General features: G+C 40.0%; 1 protein-coding gene across 6 annotated transcripts in view; it reads left to right on the plus strand.

Moving 5' to 3' along the window:
- The window catches only part of ECPAS (Ecm29 proteasome adaptor and scaffold), a 124,280-nt gene that overhangs the window by 10,239 nt on the left and 96,451 nt on the right, over positions 1 to 17,590 (plus strand). For 2 of the 6 annotated variants that reach the window (XM_034967977.3, XM_034967976.3), the window contains exon 2: positions 1,414 to 1,517. The exons of 3 other annotated variants lie outside the window; for them this stretch is intronic. In XM_034967977.3, coding sequence (XP_034823868.1) covers positions 1,496 to 1,517 — 22 coding nt within the window. In that variant the 5' untranslated portion in view covers positions 1,414 to 1,495. Of the gene's footprint in view, positions 1 to 877; positions 958 to 1,413; positions 1,518 to 17,590 lie in introns of those variants that run through there. One more of the 6 variants, XM_055117735.1, reaches the window with a different exon arrangement.

A 17,590-nucleotide genomic window follows, 5' to 3' on the forward strand; every position in this document is an offset into this window, starting at 1 on the left:
AAGGAGTTAATATAATGTAAAATCCCTAAAATAGGGAGAAATTGTTGGCTGATGAGATGAGGGTTATTGAAGAAGGGAGGAGTTAGAGATGAATCTAAATCTGACCTGAGACTAGAAGGTGGAGGAGTAACAGAGAGTGTAGCCTCTAGACAGATTTAGGAAAGTGAAGGAAAGAGAGAACAGGTTCAACAGATAGGTAGTCTGTGTTCAGCAGAAAGATTATTTGTTGAATGAATGGGTTGAATTATTGAGCCCCCATGTTGTTTAGGGAGACTGCTTTGAGTAGTGGCTAAAACCTCTGGAATTGGAATCAGAGACAGTTTTGAATCCTGATCCTGATACTTCTTAATGTGTTCTTGAACAAGGGACCTAACTTGTAGGCCTCGGTTTTCTCATCTGTAAAATAAGATAATAAAACTTACAAGATTTTTTTTCTTTTCTTTTTTATTGAGACAGGGTCTCTCTCTGTCACCCAGGATGAAGTACAGTGGTGTGATTTCGGCTCACTGCAGCCACAATTTCCTGGTCTCAATCCATCTTCTGACCTCAGCCTCCTGAGTAGCTGGGACTGCAGGCGGGCACCACCATCCCTGGCTAATTTTTGTACTTTCTGTAGAGACGGGGTTTAGCTATGTTATCCAGGCTGGTCTCAAATTCCTGTACTCAAGCAATCTGCCCTCCTCGGCCTCTCAAAGTGCTGGGATTACAGGCGTGAGCCACCGTGCCTGGCCAGGATTGTTTTAAGAATGGGAAGAGATAGCACATCTTGGCACATGGATTGCGGGTGTGTGGGAACCTTGGTTCTGAAGCTAGGGAGATAGTGTGGGAATGATTCTCATGGTAGAGCTATGGGAATGGGCATATTGTTCACAGGCAGCTGACTGGGAGCCACGCGTATACGTATTTAAGAGCGAGAGGAAGATAATCAGAGAAAGGAGATGAAGAGTGCTAAGAGAGGTCAGCGGTGGCCGGGGTTATGTCTGTCAGCCATTTACGTTCATATGTAATGTGCTAAAAACATGTATACATGTTTAGTAACACTTCTTATAAAACTATTATGTAATTGAAACACTTCTAACTAATGTAACAGTTTATATATTTATGATATATATACACACATATACATATATGATAAAATATGTTGCATTGGTATTAGAGATTTTAAGTCTTCAGCAAATGATTATCAGTGTATTTTTTGAAGTATTAGCATGTTCTCAGTAAATTTGGTTTGTGGACATAGGCCTTATTCTTTCTCAAATTTGATAGTCATTATAATTTTTTTTCCTCATACTGAATTTGCAAAGCAGGGCATCAAAGATCTAACAAGAAATGAAAAGTGCTTATTTTTTTCTTAAAATTGTAGCTATGCATATACATCTGTTAATTGTATTTTTTTGGTGTTCTAAATAATAGATTCTTTATACAATTGCATATGTACGAGTGGATGAACGTACCATTGGTGATCCCGAGGATTTTTGTCAAGATTGGATAAACCATGTATCACATTGATTGTAGAGGTTAGTAGATTTAGTTCCTTAGGATGTGTGCATTTTTTTTTGTAGCAGCATTTAAAAATGCATAGGTTATCAGGTAGCAATTTCCCCCCAAGATCTTCATGTTTTTTTTTTCCTTTTCTAGCTATCCTGAGAAAATTGGTGAAGTTCATGTTAATTTACAAATGCCTGAAGCCTCTATTCTCTGTAATGCTAAACATAAAAATAATTTGCAAAAAGAAGAAAAAGATAAAACTTGAAGTCTTTTTTTTTTTTTTGGAGACAGTGTCTCACTCTGTTGTCCAGGCAGGAGTGCAGTGGGGCAGTCATGGCTCATTGTAGCCTTGATCTCCCAAGGCTCAAGTGATCCTCCTGCCTCAGCCCCACCGAGTAGCTGGGACTACACGGGCATGCCATCACACCTGGCTAATTTTTATATTTTTAGTAGAGATGGGGTTTTACCATGAAGGCTGGTCTCAAACTCCTGGGCTCAAGCGATCCACCTACCTCAGCCTCCCTTGGAGATGTTATTTAGCACTGTGCACAAGGAAAAGACGATGGGTGATCGTTTACAAACAACTTTGTGTGCCACAATCACAAAAAATCATTTTACATGCTCGAGGAATGCCATCATGGAGGTTTTTGTTTTTTAAATTTGTTAATTTTTTTTTGAGACAGGGTCTCGCTGTGTCACTCAGACTGGAGTACAGTGGCACAATCATGGCTAACTGCCACTTTGATCTCCTGGGCTCCGGCGATCCTCCCACCTCAGCCTCTCTAATAGCTGGGACTACATTTTGTTTTATTTTTATTTTTTGACACAGGGTCTTCCTTTGTTGCCCAGGCTAGAGTGCAGTGGTACGATCATGGCTCACTGCAGCCTTGACCTCCTGGGCTCAAGTGGATCCTCCCACCTCAGCCTCCCAAGTAGCTGGGATCATAGTTGTGTGCCACCATGCCCGGCTAATTTTTTTTTTTTGGTAGAGACAGAGTCTCTGTGTGTTACCTAGGCTGGTCTGGAACTCCTGAGCTCAAGCTATACTCCTACCTGGGCCCCCCAAAGTGTCATGATTTTAGGTGTGAGCCACCATGCCCAGCCAGTTGTTCTATTTGTGAGAAGAGGTATGAAGGAGGCATCATCATGGTAATTGGATGTTTCTAATTCTACCATTTTGTCATGCATTGTGATTTTGAAAAAAGCCATTTAATTCTACTTCATTCTAAGGCAGAATAAGAGTATGGTGTCATTTTCACTCTTGGATGATATCGGATGGTCTTTTGATTGAAACTCTGTAAATTCAGATTGTAATTCTCTGATATCATGGACTCAATATCCAGTGAGTTCCTGGGATTTTGTAGCTTCAATCCAAAAGTGCTTTTTGTTGCTATCTTCTAATTTAACTGTTGGACCCCTTCTCCCCACCCCTCCTATGCATTCTACTATATTTTGGTATATATATTGCTGCTGATGATATAAAATGTCTTATTTAGGTGAAATTTTGAGGGGTGGGATAATTTTAAAACCAGAATTCAACTTTAAAATAAATTTTGGCCTGTTTTTGCTATTTTCACAAATCTTTATTCCTCGGGCGTTTAGAGAAATGAAAAATTGGGAGATGGGAAGAATTGTTTAGAAGAGCAGTGAGGACATTGTTTCTTCTCTCCTAGATTCTTTAACTCCTAGAGCTTTTGGGCTTGTGATTGATGTGTTAATGTCATTATGATATACTGAAGGCAAAGTGAAGCTACAACTGCTAGGATTTAAATAGTGATTTAAATAAAGAACATTCTAGGGCTTACACACCCAGATGAGCATTGTTCTAAGTAATTAGCTGCTTTGGGTGGATCTTAATGATCGTACATTAGACTTTTATGCAGTCTGAACTCTTGCATAGTATATATTATTTCCTCTAAGCTAGCTTTCACAAGCTGAAGTAATCTTTCCTGCTTGTCACCTCCTAAAACTGATTTCTAACTGAGTATCTCTGCCAGCTGCTGTCTCTGGGGGAAAGGGCCTTGTGGACCTCAGTGTTGGGAGTCTAGCACTTACTCATTAAATCTAGGGCTTCTGTCTTGTCACCTGGCCCAATCTTGCCAAGCTACTCCTATGATTTCCTCCCCTTCCTCTGTGTGTGTGTGTGTGTGTGTGGCGGGAGGAGAGGACATGATGGGGTTGTGGGGAAGTGGGTGCGGGGTGGTAAGCATTATGATCAGGGAGGGGTAGCCTTGTTATGGGCTATGCTGGATTGGCAGGGAGTTTGAAGTAGCCTGGAATCATATGCAAAAGGCTGGGCATGGTAGCTCACGCCTGTAATCCCAGCACTTTGGGAGGCCGAGGTGGGCGGATCACGAGGTCAGGAGTTTGAGACCATCACGGGTAACACAGTGAAACCCCATCTCTACTAAAAATACAAAAAGTTCGCTGGGTGTCGTGGCAAGTGCCTATAGTCCCCGCTACTCGGGAGGCTGAGGCAGGAGAGTCACTTGAACCCGGGACGGGGAGGTTGTGGTGAGCAGAGATTGCGCCACTGCACTGCAGCCTGGGTGACAGAGCAAGACTTCACTAAAAAAAAAAAAAAAAAAAGCCAGGGAAAGAAAGACTTTTCCTCTTCCCTGTTTAAAGAGCCTAGCCTGTAGTAGATCCAGATGCAAGGGTTTCCAGATTAGGGTATCTGCCTGGGCCCTTGGGGGACAGACTGGTGGACTAGGGAACAGGAAGATAATCTGTCTGATTGCCTTAATTCTGTGGGGGGCAGAGTTACTAGCAAAGGACTCCATCAGCAAGGACCTCCTGCTCAGGACTTTGTTGCCTGTGAAGGTACTCATTGCCACCTCTTGGGCCCTGGCTGGAGAGAGGCAGCTCCTGCAGGAACCATGATGGATTGTCTCTTTCTGGTAATGGATCTTCTCCCCACTCCCAACTTATATTTATGTTTTCTGCTAGACTGCCTGACATTCTCCTTTTAAGTACATTTGCATCTGTTGAGTTCTGTAAAAAAGGCTGGGGATGGGGGTAACTCTTTACAAACAGGAGTAGAGATCACATTTCTAGACATTCTTTTTTTTGAGATGGAGTCTTTTTTTTTTTGAGACAGAGTCTCGCTCTGTCACTCAGGCTGGAGTGCAGTGGCGCGATCTCGGCTCACTGCAAGCTCCACCTCCCGGGTTCACGCCATTCTGCTGCCTCATCCTCCCGAGTAGCTAGGACTACAGGCGCCCGCCACCATGCCTAGCTAATTTTTGTATTTTTAGTAGAGATGGGGTTTCACTGTGTTAACCAGGGTGGTCTCGATCTCCTGACCTCGTGATCCATCCACCTCGGCCTCCCGAAGTGCTGGGATTACAGGCGTGAGCCACCACGCCTGGCGGGACGGAGTCTTGTAGTGTCGCCTGGGCTAGAGTACAGTGGCTGGATCTCGGCTCACTGCTCCACCTCCTGGGTTCAAATCATTCTCCTGCCTCAGCCTCCCGAGTAGCTGGGATTGCAGGCGCCCATCACCACGCCCAGCTAATTTTTTGTATGTTTAGTATAGACAGGGTTTCACCATGTTGGCCAGGCTGGTCTCAAATTCACCTGACCTCGTGATTCACCTGCCTTGGCCTCCAAAGTGCTGGGATTACAGGTGTGAGCCACTGCACCCGGCTGCTTTGTTTTTTTGGAGACAGAGTCTCGCTATGTTGCCCAGGCTGGAATGCAGTGGCACAATTTTGGCTTACTGTAACCTCTGCCTCCTGGGTTCAGGTGATTTCTCCTGCCTCAGCCTCCCAAATAGCTGGGATTACGGGGCTTGCCATCACACTCAGCTAATTAATTCTTAAAGAAGCATCCTGCTGGCCTCATCTGGGTTTTGCCAAGTATTAGAGTGGCTTTTGGGGAATTGAGATGATATTTCAGATAGATGAAGTGGACTTTAACTTCCGGTTAGTATCTGGTTAGATTTATAATTCACAGGATTGATCTACCAGAAAATACTAGTATTACACACAAAATCTAGATGCCAGCTAGGGCTTCCTTATTTTTCCATAGTTTTAGCCTCAAACTCCTAATTGTACTGACTGTCAGAGTCCATTCTCTTCCCTACCTTCCAGCCTGATATTTCCAATTTTTGTGAATTCCCTATACTTTAGTTTCTTATTCTTTTCTTAGTTTCTAGGCTCCCATTTCTGAAAATGTTTCAGCTTGGACGTGAAACACACACACACACACACACACACACACACACGTTTCAGCTTGGACATGAAACACACACACACGCACTCTCTCTCTCTCTCACACTCACTCACTCTCTTTGCCCAGAGTTGGTATGTCCTAGGAAAAGGCCTTGTTTTAAGAGTGCATGATTTTCTGCCCTTTTACTGGTTCACCCCTTCCTCTTCATCTTTCTCTGTTCTCTTCCTTTCCTTCTCTCGGCAGTAACTGCTGCATCTCTGCTGGTTTGGAGTCACGTCGTATATAGTCGTCTAGTAAGATTTAGTATCTTCTCCACCTACTTTCTCGCTTAAACCATGTTATAATTTAGTGTGCTAGAAGGAGCATTGGACTGTCTAGGGTTTGAATCAGCCCTGCCACTTAGTAGTTTTGGAATCTTGGTCAACAGAATGTTTTCAAGGCTCTGTTTCCTCAACTGTAAATTGGAGGTAATACTACTTGCTTTACTAGAAGTTCTTTACAGGCAGGTACTGTGTTCCAGTGTGCGCTTGGAGGGTAAAGGCCTCTCTGGGTTCAGCTTGTTTGTTTTTGTTTTGTTTTGTTTTTTGAGGCTGAGTCTTGTTCTGATGCCCAGGCTGAAGTGCAGTGGCGTGATCTGGGCTCACTGCAACCTCCGCCTCCTGTGTTCAAGCAGTTCTCCTGTCTCATCCTTCCTAGTAGCTGGGACTACAGTCACATGCCACCACGCCTGCGTAATTTTTATATTTTTAATAGAGATGGGGTTTCATCATATTGGTCAGGCTGGTCTTGAACTCCTGACCTCAGGTCCTGGGTTCAGCTTCTGAATCTGTGTATCATTCACATGGTGACCTCTGGCAGGTCAGTTAGGTGGTGAGTCTATAAATGCATCTATAAGTGCACCTCACAACATTTTTCTGAGGCTCAGAAGGCCATGTGAATCTGCTTTGTGACTATGATGTATTTTATATACTTATATCTGTGAATCAGAAGAAAGTAAATACCATTAGAGAGAATATTTCTTTCTGAAATCGTCTATTATAGTGTAGTATATTTCCGTAGTAACTTGATAGATCTTTTAAAAAATATCGTGTAGTGTTAGCGGTGGTCTTAGGTATTTTCAGCTTTCTCTTCAATTTCAGCTTCTACTTAAGACCTCTAACCTGATTTGTATTTTAAAATTTACTTTCATATTCAGGAAAAAAATATTCTTTGTAGAAAATTTAAGCAACCTTAAAAAACCTGAAACCTGTCACTCAGAAATTCACGCAAGTAATTCGTGCTCATGAAGTAAGTTAGTAATGACACATAATTAAACAAACCAGAAAGAATCCTCTGAAATTCAACCAAAAAGGGATAACATTGCCTTAAATAGAATCCTTTCTCTATTCCTTTTGATAGTATACTTTTCTTGTATAATTTTAAAGGAATATTTTGATGTTCAGGTTTTCCTGAAAGGAAACTGATTTCTCTTCTCTTCTCCTCTTCTCTCTTCTCTTCTCTTTTCTCATCTCTTCTCTTCTTTTTTCTCTTCTCTTTTTTCTTTTTTAACATGCTTTTTCCATTAATAATGATGTGAGGGAAAAATAAGTAATTGTAGGTTTATTGTTTTTTCTAGTCCTGTAAGAAAATAGCTTTTCCTCCCTAATTTAGAAGTTAAAGTTGTGTTTTTGAGAGAGATCTGAAGAATGTGCTGAAGTCTTTAAACCTTTACTGGTCGTTTTCTTTTTATGCGGGTAGGAGGAGGGAGTGTTCCATCTTCATCTTTAGATAGAGAAACTAAAGACAGGCGAATAAGATAAATTTGAATTATTTAAAGGAAAATAAATGAGCTGGGTGTGGTGGCTCACGCCTGTAATCCCAGCACTTTGGGAGGCTGAAGTGGGAGGATTGCTTGGGCAAAATAGGATGACCTCATCTCTACAAAAAATAAAACAACTAGCTGGGTGCAGTGGCATATGTCTGTGATTCTACCTGCTTCCAAGGCTGAGGTGGAAGAATGGCTTGAGACTGCAGTGAGCTGTAACTGCATCACTGCACCTCAGCTTGGGCAACAGCAGAACCCTGTCTCCAAAATAAAAACGTGTGTGTGTGTGTGTGTGTGTGTGTGTGTGTGTGTATTTAGTTATTTATATTTTTAGTAGATTTTTTTTCCTCCTACAAGAATGTCATAGTTAACATGAGCTAAACTGGATTTTTGTTTTGTTTTGGAATTTTAAGATTCTCAGGGTTTTGATACTTTTCCTTTGAGATCAAATGTTCTTTTTGTTCTTTCTTTTTTTTTTATTTTTTGAGATGGAGTCTCGCTCTGTCGCCCAGGCTGGAGTGCAATGGCACCATCATGGCTCACTGCAACCTCTACCTCCCGGGTTCAAGCAATTCTCCTGCCTCAGCCTCCTGAGTAGCTGGGATTACAGACGCACACCATCATGCCCAGCTAATTTTTGTATTTTTACTAGACATGGGTTTCACCATGTTGGCCTGGCTGGTCTTGAACTCCTGACCTCGTGATCACTTACCTCGGCCTCCCAAAATGCTGGGATTACAGGTGTGAGCCACCGTGCCCTGCCTCTTTTTGTTCTTTCATAGGCTTTAAGGTTCCTTTCAAGCTTCAAAGTTCTGTGATTAAAAAATTTTTTTCTTGTCTTTAAAACATGGATTTTTGATTTTTGAAAAATATTTGCTCTGTATACTTTTTTTTTTTGGGACAGGGTCTTGCTCTGTTACCCGGGCTGGAGTGCAGAGGCGTGATCTAGCTCACTGCAGCCTCAACCTCCTGAGCTGAAGCGATTTTCCCACCTCAGCCCCCTGTGTAGCTGGCACTACAGGCACACACCACCATGCCTGGCTCATTTTTCAGTTTTTCGTAGAGATGGGGTCTTGCTGTGTTGCCTAGGCTGGTCTCAAATTCCTGGGCTCCAGTGACTCTTCTGCCTTAGCTTCCCAGAGTGCTGGGATTACAGGAGTGAGCCACTGCATATGCTGGCCTGTATGCTGTTTTTTTCTAATCAAAAAATGTATTTTCACTGAAAAATATTTGAAAAGTATTAAGAAAAATTAATGATGTATTTTCTTTCACTTTTTATATAATTATATCATAAAATAAAATTATCATGGAATATATATATATTCTTTTAAAAATAACGAATTATTTCAACCATGAAGGAAAGTATGGAGAGTAATGTTGACATGGAGTTTTTTTTGCTCTTGTCGCCCAGGCTGCAGTGCAATGGCACGATCTCGGCTCACTGCAACCTCCTTCTCCCAGGTTCAAGCAATTCTCCTGCCTCAACTTCCCGAGTAGCTCGGATTACAGGCGCCCGCCACCATGCCTGGCTAATTTTTTTATTTTAAGTAGAGACAGGGTTTCACCATGTTGGCCAGCCTGGTCTCAAACTCCTGACCTCAGGTGATCCACCCACCTCGGCCTCCCAAAGTGCTGGGATTACAGGCATGAGCCACCGTGCCCGGCCTTGGAGAGTAATCTTATTAACATTTATGTATGTCTGACTCATCTTTGTCAAATTTTTACATTTTCTGCTATCAGCTTCAGGTCTTGTATTTTATTTTAATTAATTAATTTATTTTGAGACAGAGTTTTGCTCTTGTTGCACAGGTTGGTGTGCAGTGGGATGATTTCGACTCACCGCAACCTCCACCTCCTGGGCTTAAGCTATTCTCCTGCCTCAGCCTCCTTGTATTTTTAGTAGAGACGGGGTTTCTCCATTTTGGTCAGGCTGGTCTCAAACTCCCGACCTCAGGTGATCCACTGGCCTTGGCCTCCCAAAGTGCTGGGATTACAAGCCTGAGCCACCACGCCCGGCCTTATTTTATTTTTTTAAAGAAATAAACATTGCAGATGCAATTCAAACCCCCTGTGTTACTCCTTATCATATCATTTTTCTTTTCTTCCCTTTTTTCCTCTCTTTCCTCCTCCCCTCCTTCCCTCTCCCTTTTCATTCAGAGATTGTCATTACTGTGATGTATCGTACCCAATATGTATTGTGTTTAAAAACTTTCCATAAATGGGACTAAACTGTACATATCCTTCTGCAACTTATTTTGTTTGATCTTAGATTTTTCAGATGTGGTCTTGTTGGCTCATGTAACATGTAATCCTTGTTTATTTATTTCCATCATTGTGTGACTCTGCATAATTTATTCCTTCTCATGTTGACTGATATTTAGATTGTTTTTATATTTTTGCTTTTACTAATCCTGGGCTGTGAACACTTTCACACATGTGTCCTTGTGCTTGTCTCTTCCTGGGAGAGTTCTTTTTTTTTTTTTTCTTTTGAGATAGGATCTTGCTCAGTTGCCCAGGCTGGAGTGCAGGGACACGATCACAACTCATTGCAGGCTTAAGGGATTCTCCCACCTCAGCCTCTCAGGTACTGAGTAGCTGGGACTACAGGTGCATACCACCATGCCTGGCTAATTTTTTTTTTTTTTGTAGAGATGGAGTTTTGTCATGTTGCCCAGGTTGGTCTTGAACTCCTGAGCTCAAGCGATCTGACTACCTCAGCCTCCTAAAGTGCTGGGATTAAAGGTGTGAGCCACCACACTTGGCCCCTGGGAGAGTTTTTTTTCTAGGACAATGTTACATAAAGTGTTGTCTGAGCATTAGGGAATTATTTCTTGCAAATAAGGAACTTGCATCAAAATGTAAATCAACTATCACTGTTAATTTATTTAACACTTCTTATTCTAGAAGCACTTTTTCAATAAAAAGTGTTCCTTATCTCTTTGCTGACTGGTGATAAACAGTTTGTAGATGGGCTTCTTGAATGGCAGAATTGCTAGGTGGAAGGGTATCTTCCTCTTCAACTTTGCTAGAGATGTCTTTACTGCAGAATTGCTCTTCAGAGATTGTATCAATATGTACCCCATCAGTAGTGGACCAGAGTTCTTGGTTTGTTTCCCATCTTTGCCAACATTTGGTACTGTTAGATTTGAATCTTTTTTTTCTGATGTGTAGTCCATTGTTTTCTTCTCTGATTCTTAATGGCATTTTTGTCAATCTCAAGTTTCCATGTATTCCCAGTTCTCTTTCTGTGTTCTCTGTTTTAATCTATTGATTTGTCTATTTGCTGACCGGTGCTTTTGTCACACTCAGTCTTAATAATTGTCATAGCTTTATAAGTCTTGAAATCTGATTGAGCCACTCCTACTGCACTTTTATGGAAAATTGACAGTTATTCTTGGCTCTTTGCTGTTACATACTCAGTTCCATTCATATTCTAAAGGAATTTTATAATTTTTTTCAGCTTTCACAAAGCACTCTGTTTTCTGTAGAGAATGTTTGACTGTTGGGGGCTTCCCATCTTTGCAATATTGAGTTTATTTGTGAGCACTAGTGCTGTTTACCAGATATTTCTAGTTCTCTCTTTTGGGCACAAAGTAGAATTTAGTGCTGGGGACACAGTGAGAGACATGTGATTCACCACAGAAGTTTCACCACAGAAGGGTTGAATTGAGCCAGAAGGATTGAGGATATGGCACTAACTAGCGGTGTTTGAGATGGTGTTGGCTCTATCAGCCGACTGTAGCGAGCAGAGCCCTCCTCCTGATCTATGACTGAGGCATAGTCTAAGTGAGAAACTAATGTTGGTTGTTTTTAAGCCATGGAGATTTGGGGGTTATTATCACTAACCTATCCTGACATGGAAATCCATGAATGTAGTTGGGTGTGGTGGCTCACACTTGTAGTATCAGCACTTTGGGAGGTTGAGGTGGGTGGATCACCTGAGTGAGGTCAGGAGTTTGAGACCAGCCTGACCAACATGGCGAAACTGCATCTCTACAAAAAATACAAAATTAGCCAGGTGTGGTGGCGCATGCTTGTAATCCCAGCTATTTGGGAGGTTGAGGCAGGAGAATCGCTTGAACCTGGGAGGCGGAAGTTGCAGTGAGCCGAGATTGCACCACTGCACTCCAGCCTTGGTGACAGAGTGAAACTCTGTCTCAAAAAAAAAAAAAAAAAAAAAATTCCGTGAATGTTGTGCTTCTCCATTAATTTAGATCTTATGAATTATAGTTAGGATTATAATTTTCTCTGTAAAGGACTATGACATGTTTCATTAGATTTATTTCCAGATAACTTGTAGTTTTATTGCCATTGTTAATTATATGTTTTTAAAAACTACATTGTCTGATACTTTGTTCTCATTTATCTCAGTTGACTTCTGTACTCTGATCTTGTATGCAACATAATTAACTTTCTTATTTTACATACCCTATCCCATAAATATCATGTAATCTGTGAATACTGACAGTTTTTAGTATCTCCTACTTCCATATTGCATTTTCTAGCGGTTCCAGTTCAATTTGCTTGGAAGTGATGATAGTGCACATCTTGTTTCTGATTTTGTATGAGATATATTTGCTGTAGATTTTACATAGATGCTTTTTGTCAGATTATGAAAGTTTCTTTCAGTGACGGTTACTTCCAGCTCCACAGTTATAAACTACTCTTTGGGACAGATTCTGCTAATCATATTTTTCAGACTCCCATACCATCTAGCTTCTTGTTTTAAGATATCTTTTCCTATCTCAAGGTAATGAGAATATTCTTTATTTCTCTAGAAACTTTATTGTTTTACCTTTGACATTTAGATTTATGATCCATCTGGAATTGATTTTCTTTTTGTTTGATGATATGGTTTGGCTCTGTGTCCCCGTCCAAATCTCATCTTGTAGCTCCCATAATTCCCATGTGCTGTGGGAGGGATGCAGTGGGAGATGATTGAATCATGGGAGTGAGTCTTTCCCATGCTGTTCTCGTGATAGTGAGTGGGTCTTAGGATATCTGATGGTTTTAGAAACGGGAGTTTGCCTGTACAAGCTGTCTCTTTGCCTGCTGCCATCCATGTTAAGATGTGACTTGCTCCTCCTTGCCTTCTGCCATGATTGAAAGGCTTCCCTATCCACATGGAACTGTAGTTCTCCATTAAACCTCTTTCCTTTGTGAATTCCCTAGTCTTGGATATGTCTTTATCAGCATCATGAAAACGGACTAATAGATATGGTGTGAGGTAGGGATTAAATATTGTTCTCCCATATTGGAATACAGTTGATTTAACACCATTTATTGAAAAGACCATCATTTACTCACTACATTGCAGTGACACCTCTGTTTAAACCAGGTGACTATATACCTGTTTGTCTTTTACACTTTTTCTATTTTGTTCAAGTGGTCTACTTATTTTTTGTTAGCATAGTATACTTTTAATTACTGTAGTTTTTATTTTATGTGTTTATTTTTTTGAGACAAGGTCTTGCTCTTTTGCCCAGGCTGGAGTGCAGTGGCATGATCTTGGCTCACTGCAACCTCTACCTCCTAGGATCAAGCAGTTCTCCCACCTAAGCCTCTCAAGTAGCAGGGACTACAGGTGCACGCCACCACGCCCAGCTAAATTTTTTTTTTTTTTTGGTAGAGATGGGGTTTCACCATGTTGCCCAGGCTGGTCTCAAACTCCTGAGCTCAAGCAGTCAGCCTGCCTTGCCCTCCCACAGTGCTGGGATTACAGGGCTGAGCCACTGTGCCCAGCCTACTGTAGTTAGCCTTGAAATTTGACCAAAGTCTTCTAGCTGTTTTTCCTCTTCAAGATAGTTTTGGCAAATCTTGGTCCTTTGCATTTCTTTAAATTATAGAAAGAATCAACTTTTTTTTTTTCTTCTAGTGGTATCCACACATTTAAAGATTATTCATCCACTCATTCATTGATTGAGATAGTATCTTCCTATGTTGCCCAGGCTGGCCTGGAACCACTATAGGCTCGAGCCACTGTGCCTGGCTCTAGGATCAGCTTTTTAGTGTTACCCAAGTTATCTGATGGATTGTGCTTGGATTATATTGTCTATAGGTCAATTTGGGGAGAATTGACATCTTATTAATATTTTCTAATCTGTGAATATGGTGTATCCTTTAAGTTTTCCTTAATTTCTCGTAGCAGTGTATTTTAGTTTTCTGTGTAGAGGTCTTACACATTTTTCCCTAGATTAATTCCCAGCTATTTGATGTGTTTTGATGTCATTGTAATAGGTGTTTTCAAATTTTATTTTCTAATGGTTTATTACTATTATATAGGAAACCAGTTGATTTGTGTATTTTGTTATTCTATTAATTTTTCCATAGATTGTTTTGGATTTTTTGTGTACCAATCATTATCTTTAAATAATGAAAATATTATTTCTTCCTTTGTAATCTTAATGCATTTTATTTTTCTTTGTCTTATTGCTCTGAATAAAATTTGCAGTACAAATTTGAATAGAATTGGTAATAGTGAACATCTTTACCTTGTTCCTGAACTCAGAGGAAAAGTGTTTGGTATTTTACTTTTAGATATAATGTTTGCTGTAAGTTTTTATAAAAATCTCTTATCAGATTAAGGAAGTTCTCTTTTCTTCCTTGTCTATTCAACATGAATAGTTTGTTCCCATCTATTTAGCATGAAGAGATTTTGAATTTGATCAAATGCCTTTTCTGTATATATTGAGATGATCATATGATTGTTATTCTCTATTGTGTTAATGTGGCAGATTACACTGATTTTCAATATTAAACCAACTTTGCATCTTTGGAATAAATCCAATTTTTGTATGATGTATTATCCTTTTTATATATCACTGGATTTGACTCACATATTTTTTACTTATTTTATGTATTATGATTTAAATATTATTTTATTATCTCATTTGCGTCTATATTCATGAGAAATATCTTTTATTTGCTTTTATCTTTCTGGGGATACCCTTGTTTGGTATCAAGGTTATTCTGGCCTCTTAACATTCAGGGATGTGTTCCCCTGCCATCCCCTTACCCCACCTTTTTCTCTTCCCTGGAAGAAGTTATGAAGGAGAATTTACCAGTGAATTCATAAGATCCTGGCATTTTTTTGTGTGGGGAGGTTTTTAAATAATACAGTTCATATTTGTGGTAATTTAAAATGAACCAGTTTTTTAAAGCAGAATTTATAATTGTAAGTTGTGTCATTGTGGTCTGTCTTTAGAAGTAATTAAAAAAGCCCCTTAAAATCATGTAATTATGACTTTGTACTAAGTTATGCCTCCGTGTGATGAGCTCTTGTGTCTCTGAGGTATTGTCACATGGGATTTTTAGCTTTCTGGCCTGGCTCAGTTTTCCTTTGGTGGTAGTAAATGGGGTTATTAACATACCTAGCATAGGATTCCTACTCTAGGTGGGATTCTACTAATAATTCATGTTTTGCTCCCAGCTGATGGAATGTGTGTTCTCAAATATTTCGTAGACTTCTGATTTATTAAAATACTTATTTTTGTAGTAGTAGTCAGCTTTATTTAAAAAGGAGGTAAAATTAGCCAAATATGATGGCTCATACCTGTAATTCCAGCACTTTGGGAGTTTGAGGCAGGAGGATCGCTTGAGGCCAGGAGTTCACAAGCAGCCTGAGCAACATAGACCTCATTTCTACAAAAAATACAAAAAAGAAAAAGATAATAATTTCTTCTTGCCACTGAGCTTAAGGGAAAAAAAAAGAAAAAGGTAAAATTAAAGGAATAATGTATTCTGAGAGATAATTATATACAATATTTATATAACATATGGAAAATATTTTATATCATATATAATTACTCTGCCAAACCTAACCAGTTAAGGGCATAGCCCTCCACTAGACTGAATCGACTTCATATGCCACCTACAAGTTCCTGTTATCCCAGAGCCACCCTCACTTTTGACCTATCGGATGCAGATTTGGGGGTCTCCATGGACCCCCTCAGGTTTAATCATTAGCTAGAATGAGTCAGAACTCAGGAAAGCCCTGTATTTATGGTTATGGTTTTATAGAAAAGGATACAAGTTAAAACCAGCCAAAGGGAGAGACATGTAGGGCAAGGCCTGAGAGGGTTCCAGATGCAAAGCTTCTGTTGTGTCAGGGTAGTTTCCCAGTATAGCAATGTGTGATAATACACACAATGCACTGCTGATCACAGAAGCTCACCAGCTCACCTGAACTTTGGTGTCCAGGGTTTTATTGACCAGGTGTGATTGATTGATTGGATCATTGCCCATGTGACTCAATTTCTAACACCCCCCCCCACCCTCCTCTCCCTCTCCAACCCTTCCCCTTGTCCAACTCCCCTAATCACCTGGCTGAAAACCTGCAAGATGATTAGTCTTTCTAGTGTGATCAACCCCCATCCTGAGTATCTCTTAGCATAAACAATCTGGGGCCCACTATGACTTACTTCCTCAGTGTAAGTTATCAAATGTGATTAGAGGGTCCCACCATGAATAACAAAGGCACTTCAGTTACTGGGGAAATCCGAAGGGTTTAGTGCTTTCCTCTCAGGAACATGGACAGAGGTCACCTAAATTCTTTATTACACAAGAATATAAAAGCTACATCTGTAATATGATAGCCGTATATAACATTATATAATGTTTCACAACATTCTTATGAAGCAATCTTATGCTGTTCCTAATAGACAAGTTCGTTAATAACCTTAGAGAGGTTTAGTTTACTAACTAAAACCAGTAATGTATCTGACATGAAAATATAGGTCCGTTGGCTCCTTTATATCTTAGACTCTCGGAGAGAATCATTAGTTGGGCTTTCACAAGTCTATATTAATAATGTATAGTTTATAAATAATAGCCCATTTAGAATTGTCACCATAATATATGCAAAGGAGGAATTTTATACTTTTTTAATGTGTGTTTCTCATATGTGTGTATGTATATGCACACAAAATCTAGATACTTCTTTTAGCAGAAATTCTCCTTAGTTGGTTGATATGAAATAAAGGATATTTTCCTAAATCACATTTATAACTGAAGGTTTGGAAAACGTTGTCTGTATATGTTTGTATTTTTTCAGTGATTAGACACTGATATAAATGCTATAGGGGTAGGGGGAAGAAAGGATAGGAGATTTATTTTTTATTTGTTTGACTGTGTGGATTAATGCTGCTGTAAATTTATATTCACTAACCTCAATTGGGTCCTTTACACTTTCTTCACATTTGTAGTTCATTTTACCAGTCAATTTTCTTCTCTTCTTCACTCTGGGGCAAGCCTTTTCCTACCATTGTCATGCTGCCGACTTGCCCTCTGCTCTCCAAATCTCAGAAGAAGACTGTGCCTTCTATTTTACAGAAATAATAGAAACCATCAGAAGGGAATTCTTTCAGGCCCTTCCATAAAATTTATAAGATTGATTTTATCAACAGCAGTCTTCCTGTTTCCCTCCTGTTATAATGGCAGAGATGGCCTTCCTGTCCTATCTAAGGTAATTCCTCAGACCTTGTGCTGAATCCTAATCTCTCCCATATTCTCAGGGTCACAGTCTAATAATTTTTTCCCTCTTCAGTTTCTTTCTCTCTAGTGGCTTTTTCCTTTTGCTATTTAAATGTGCTCAGAGCTCTTATTTGATTGAAATAATGAAAAATAACTGTTCCCCTCCCTTTTCATAACTAAAAGTTTCTAAAGAGTTGTCATTTACTGTATTCCTCACATCCTTTTTAATCTTCCACTGATTCCTCTACCCTGTACAGTCTGCTTTTGTCTCTACCACTTCATTGAAACTGCTTGAGCCAAGGTCAGGTGTGAACTCTATTGCTAAATTAACTGGATTCTTTTCAATTCTTATCTTGCGTGATCTTTTTGCATCATTTGAAATGGTTGACTGCTGTCTCCTAGGAAAATCTTTCTTAATTATTCTGACCCCACGTTTTCTTTTTATTTTTGTCTGTTGCCTACCATTCCCTTTTTCAGACTTTCCTTCTCCTGCATTTAAATGCTGTTGTTCGCAAACAGTCTGTCCTAGGCCTTCTGTTATTTTCTTTCTACATGCAGTTATCATACTTGTGAGGTAAGCCTGGACAACATCCATGCCTCTTCCCTCTTCACTCTTTTTACCCATGACCACCAAGCTCTTGCGCATGGTAG

This window comes from Pan paniscus, chromosome 11, assembly GCF_029289425.2.
Source record: "Pan paniscus chromosome 11, NHGRI_mPanPan1-v2.0_pri, whole genome shotgun sequence".
NCBI lineage: Eukaryota > Metazoa > Chordata > Mammalia > Primates > Hominidae > Pan > Pan paniscus.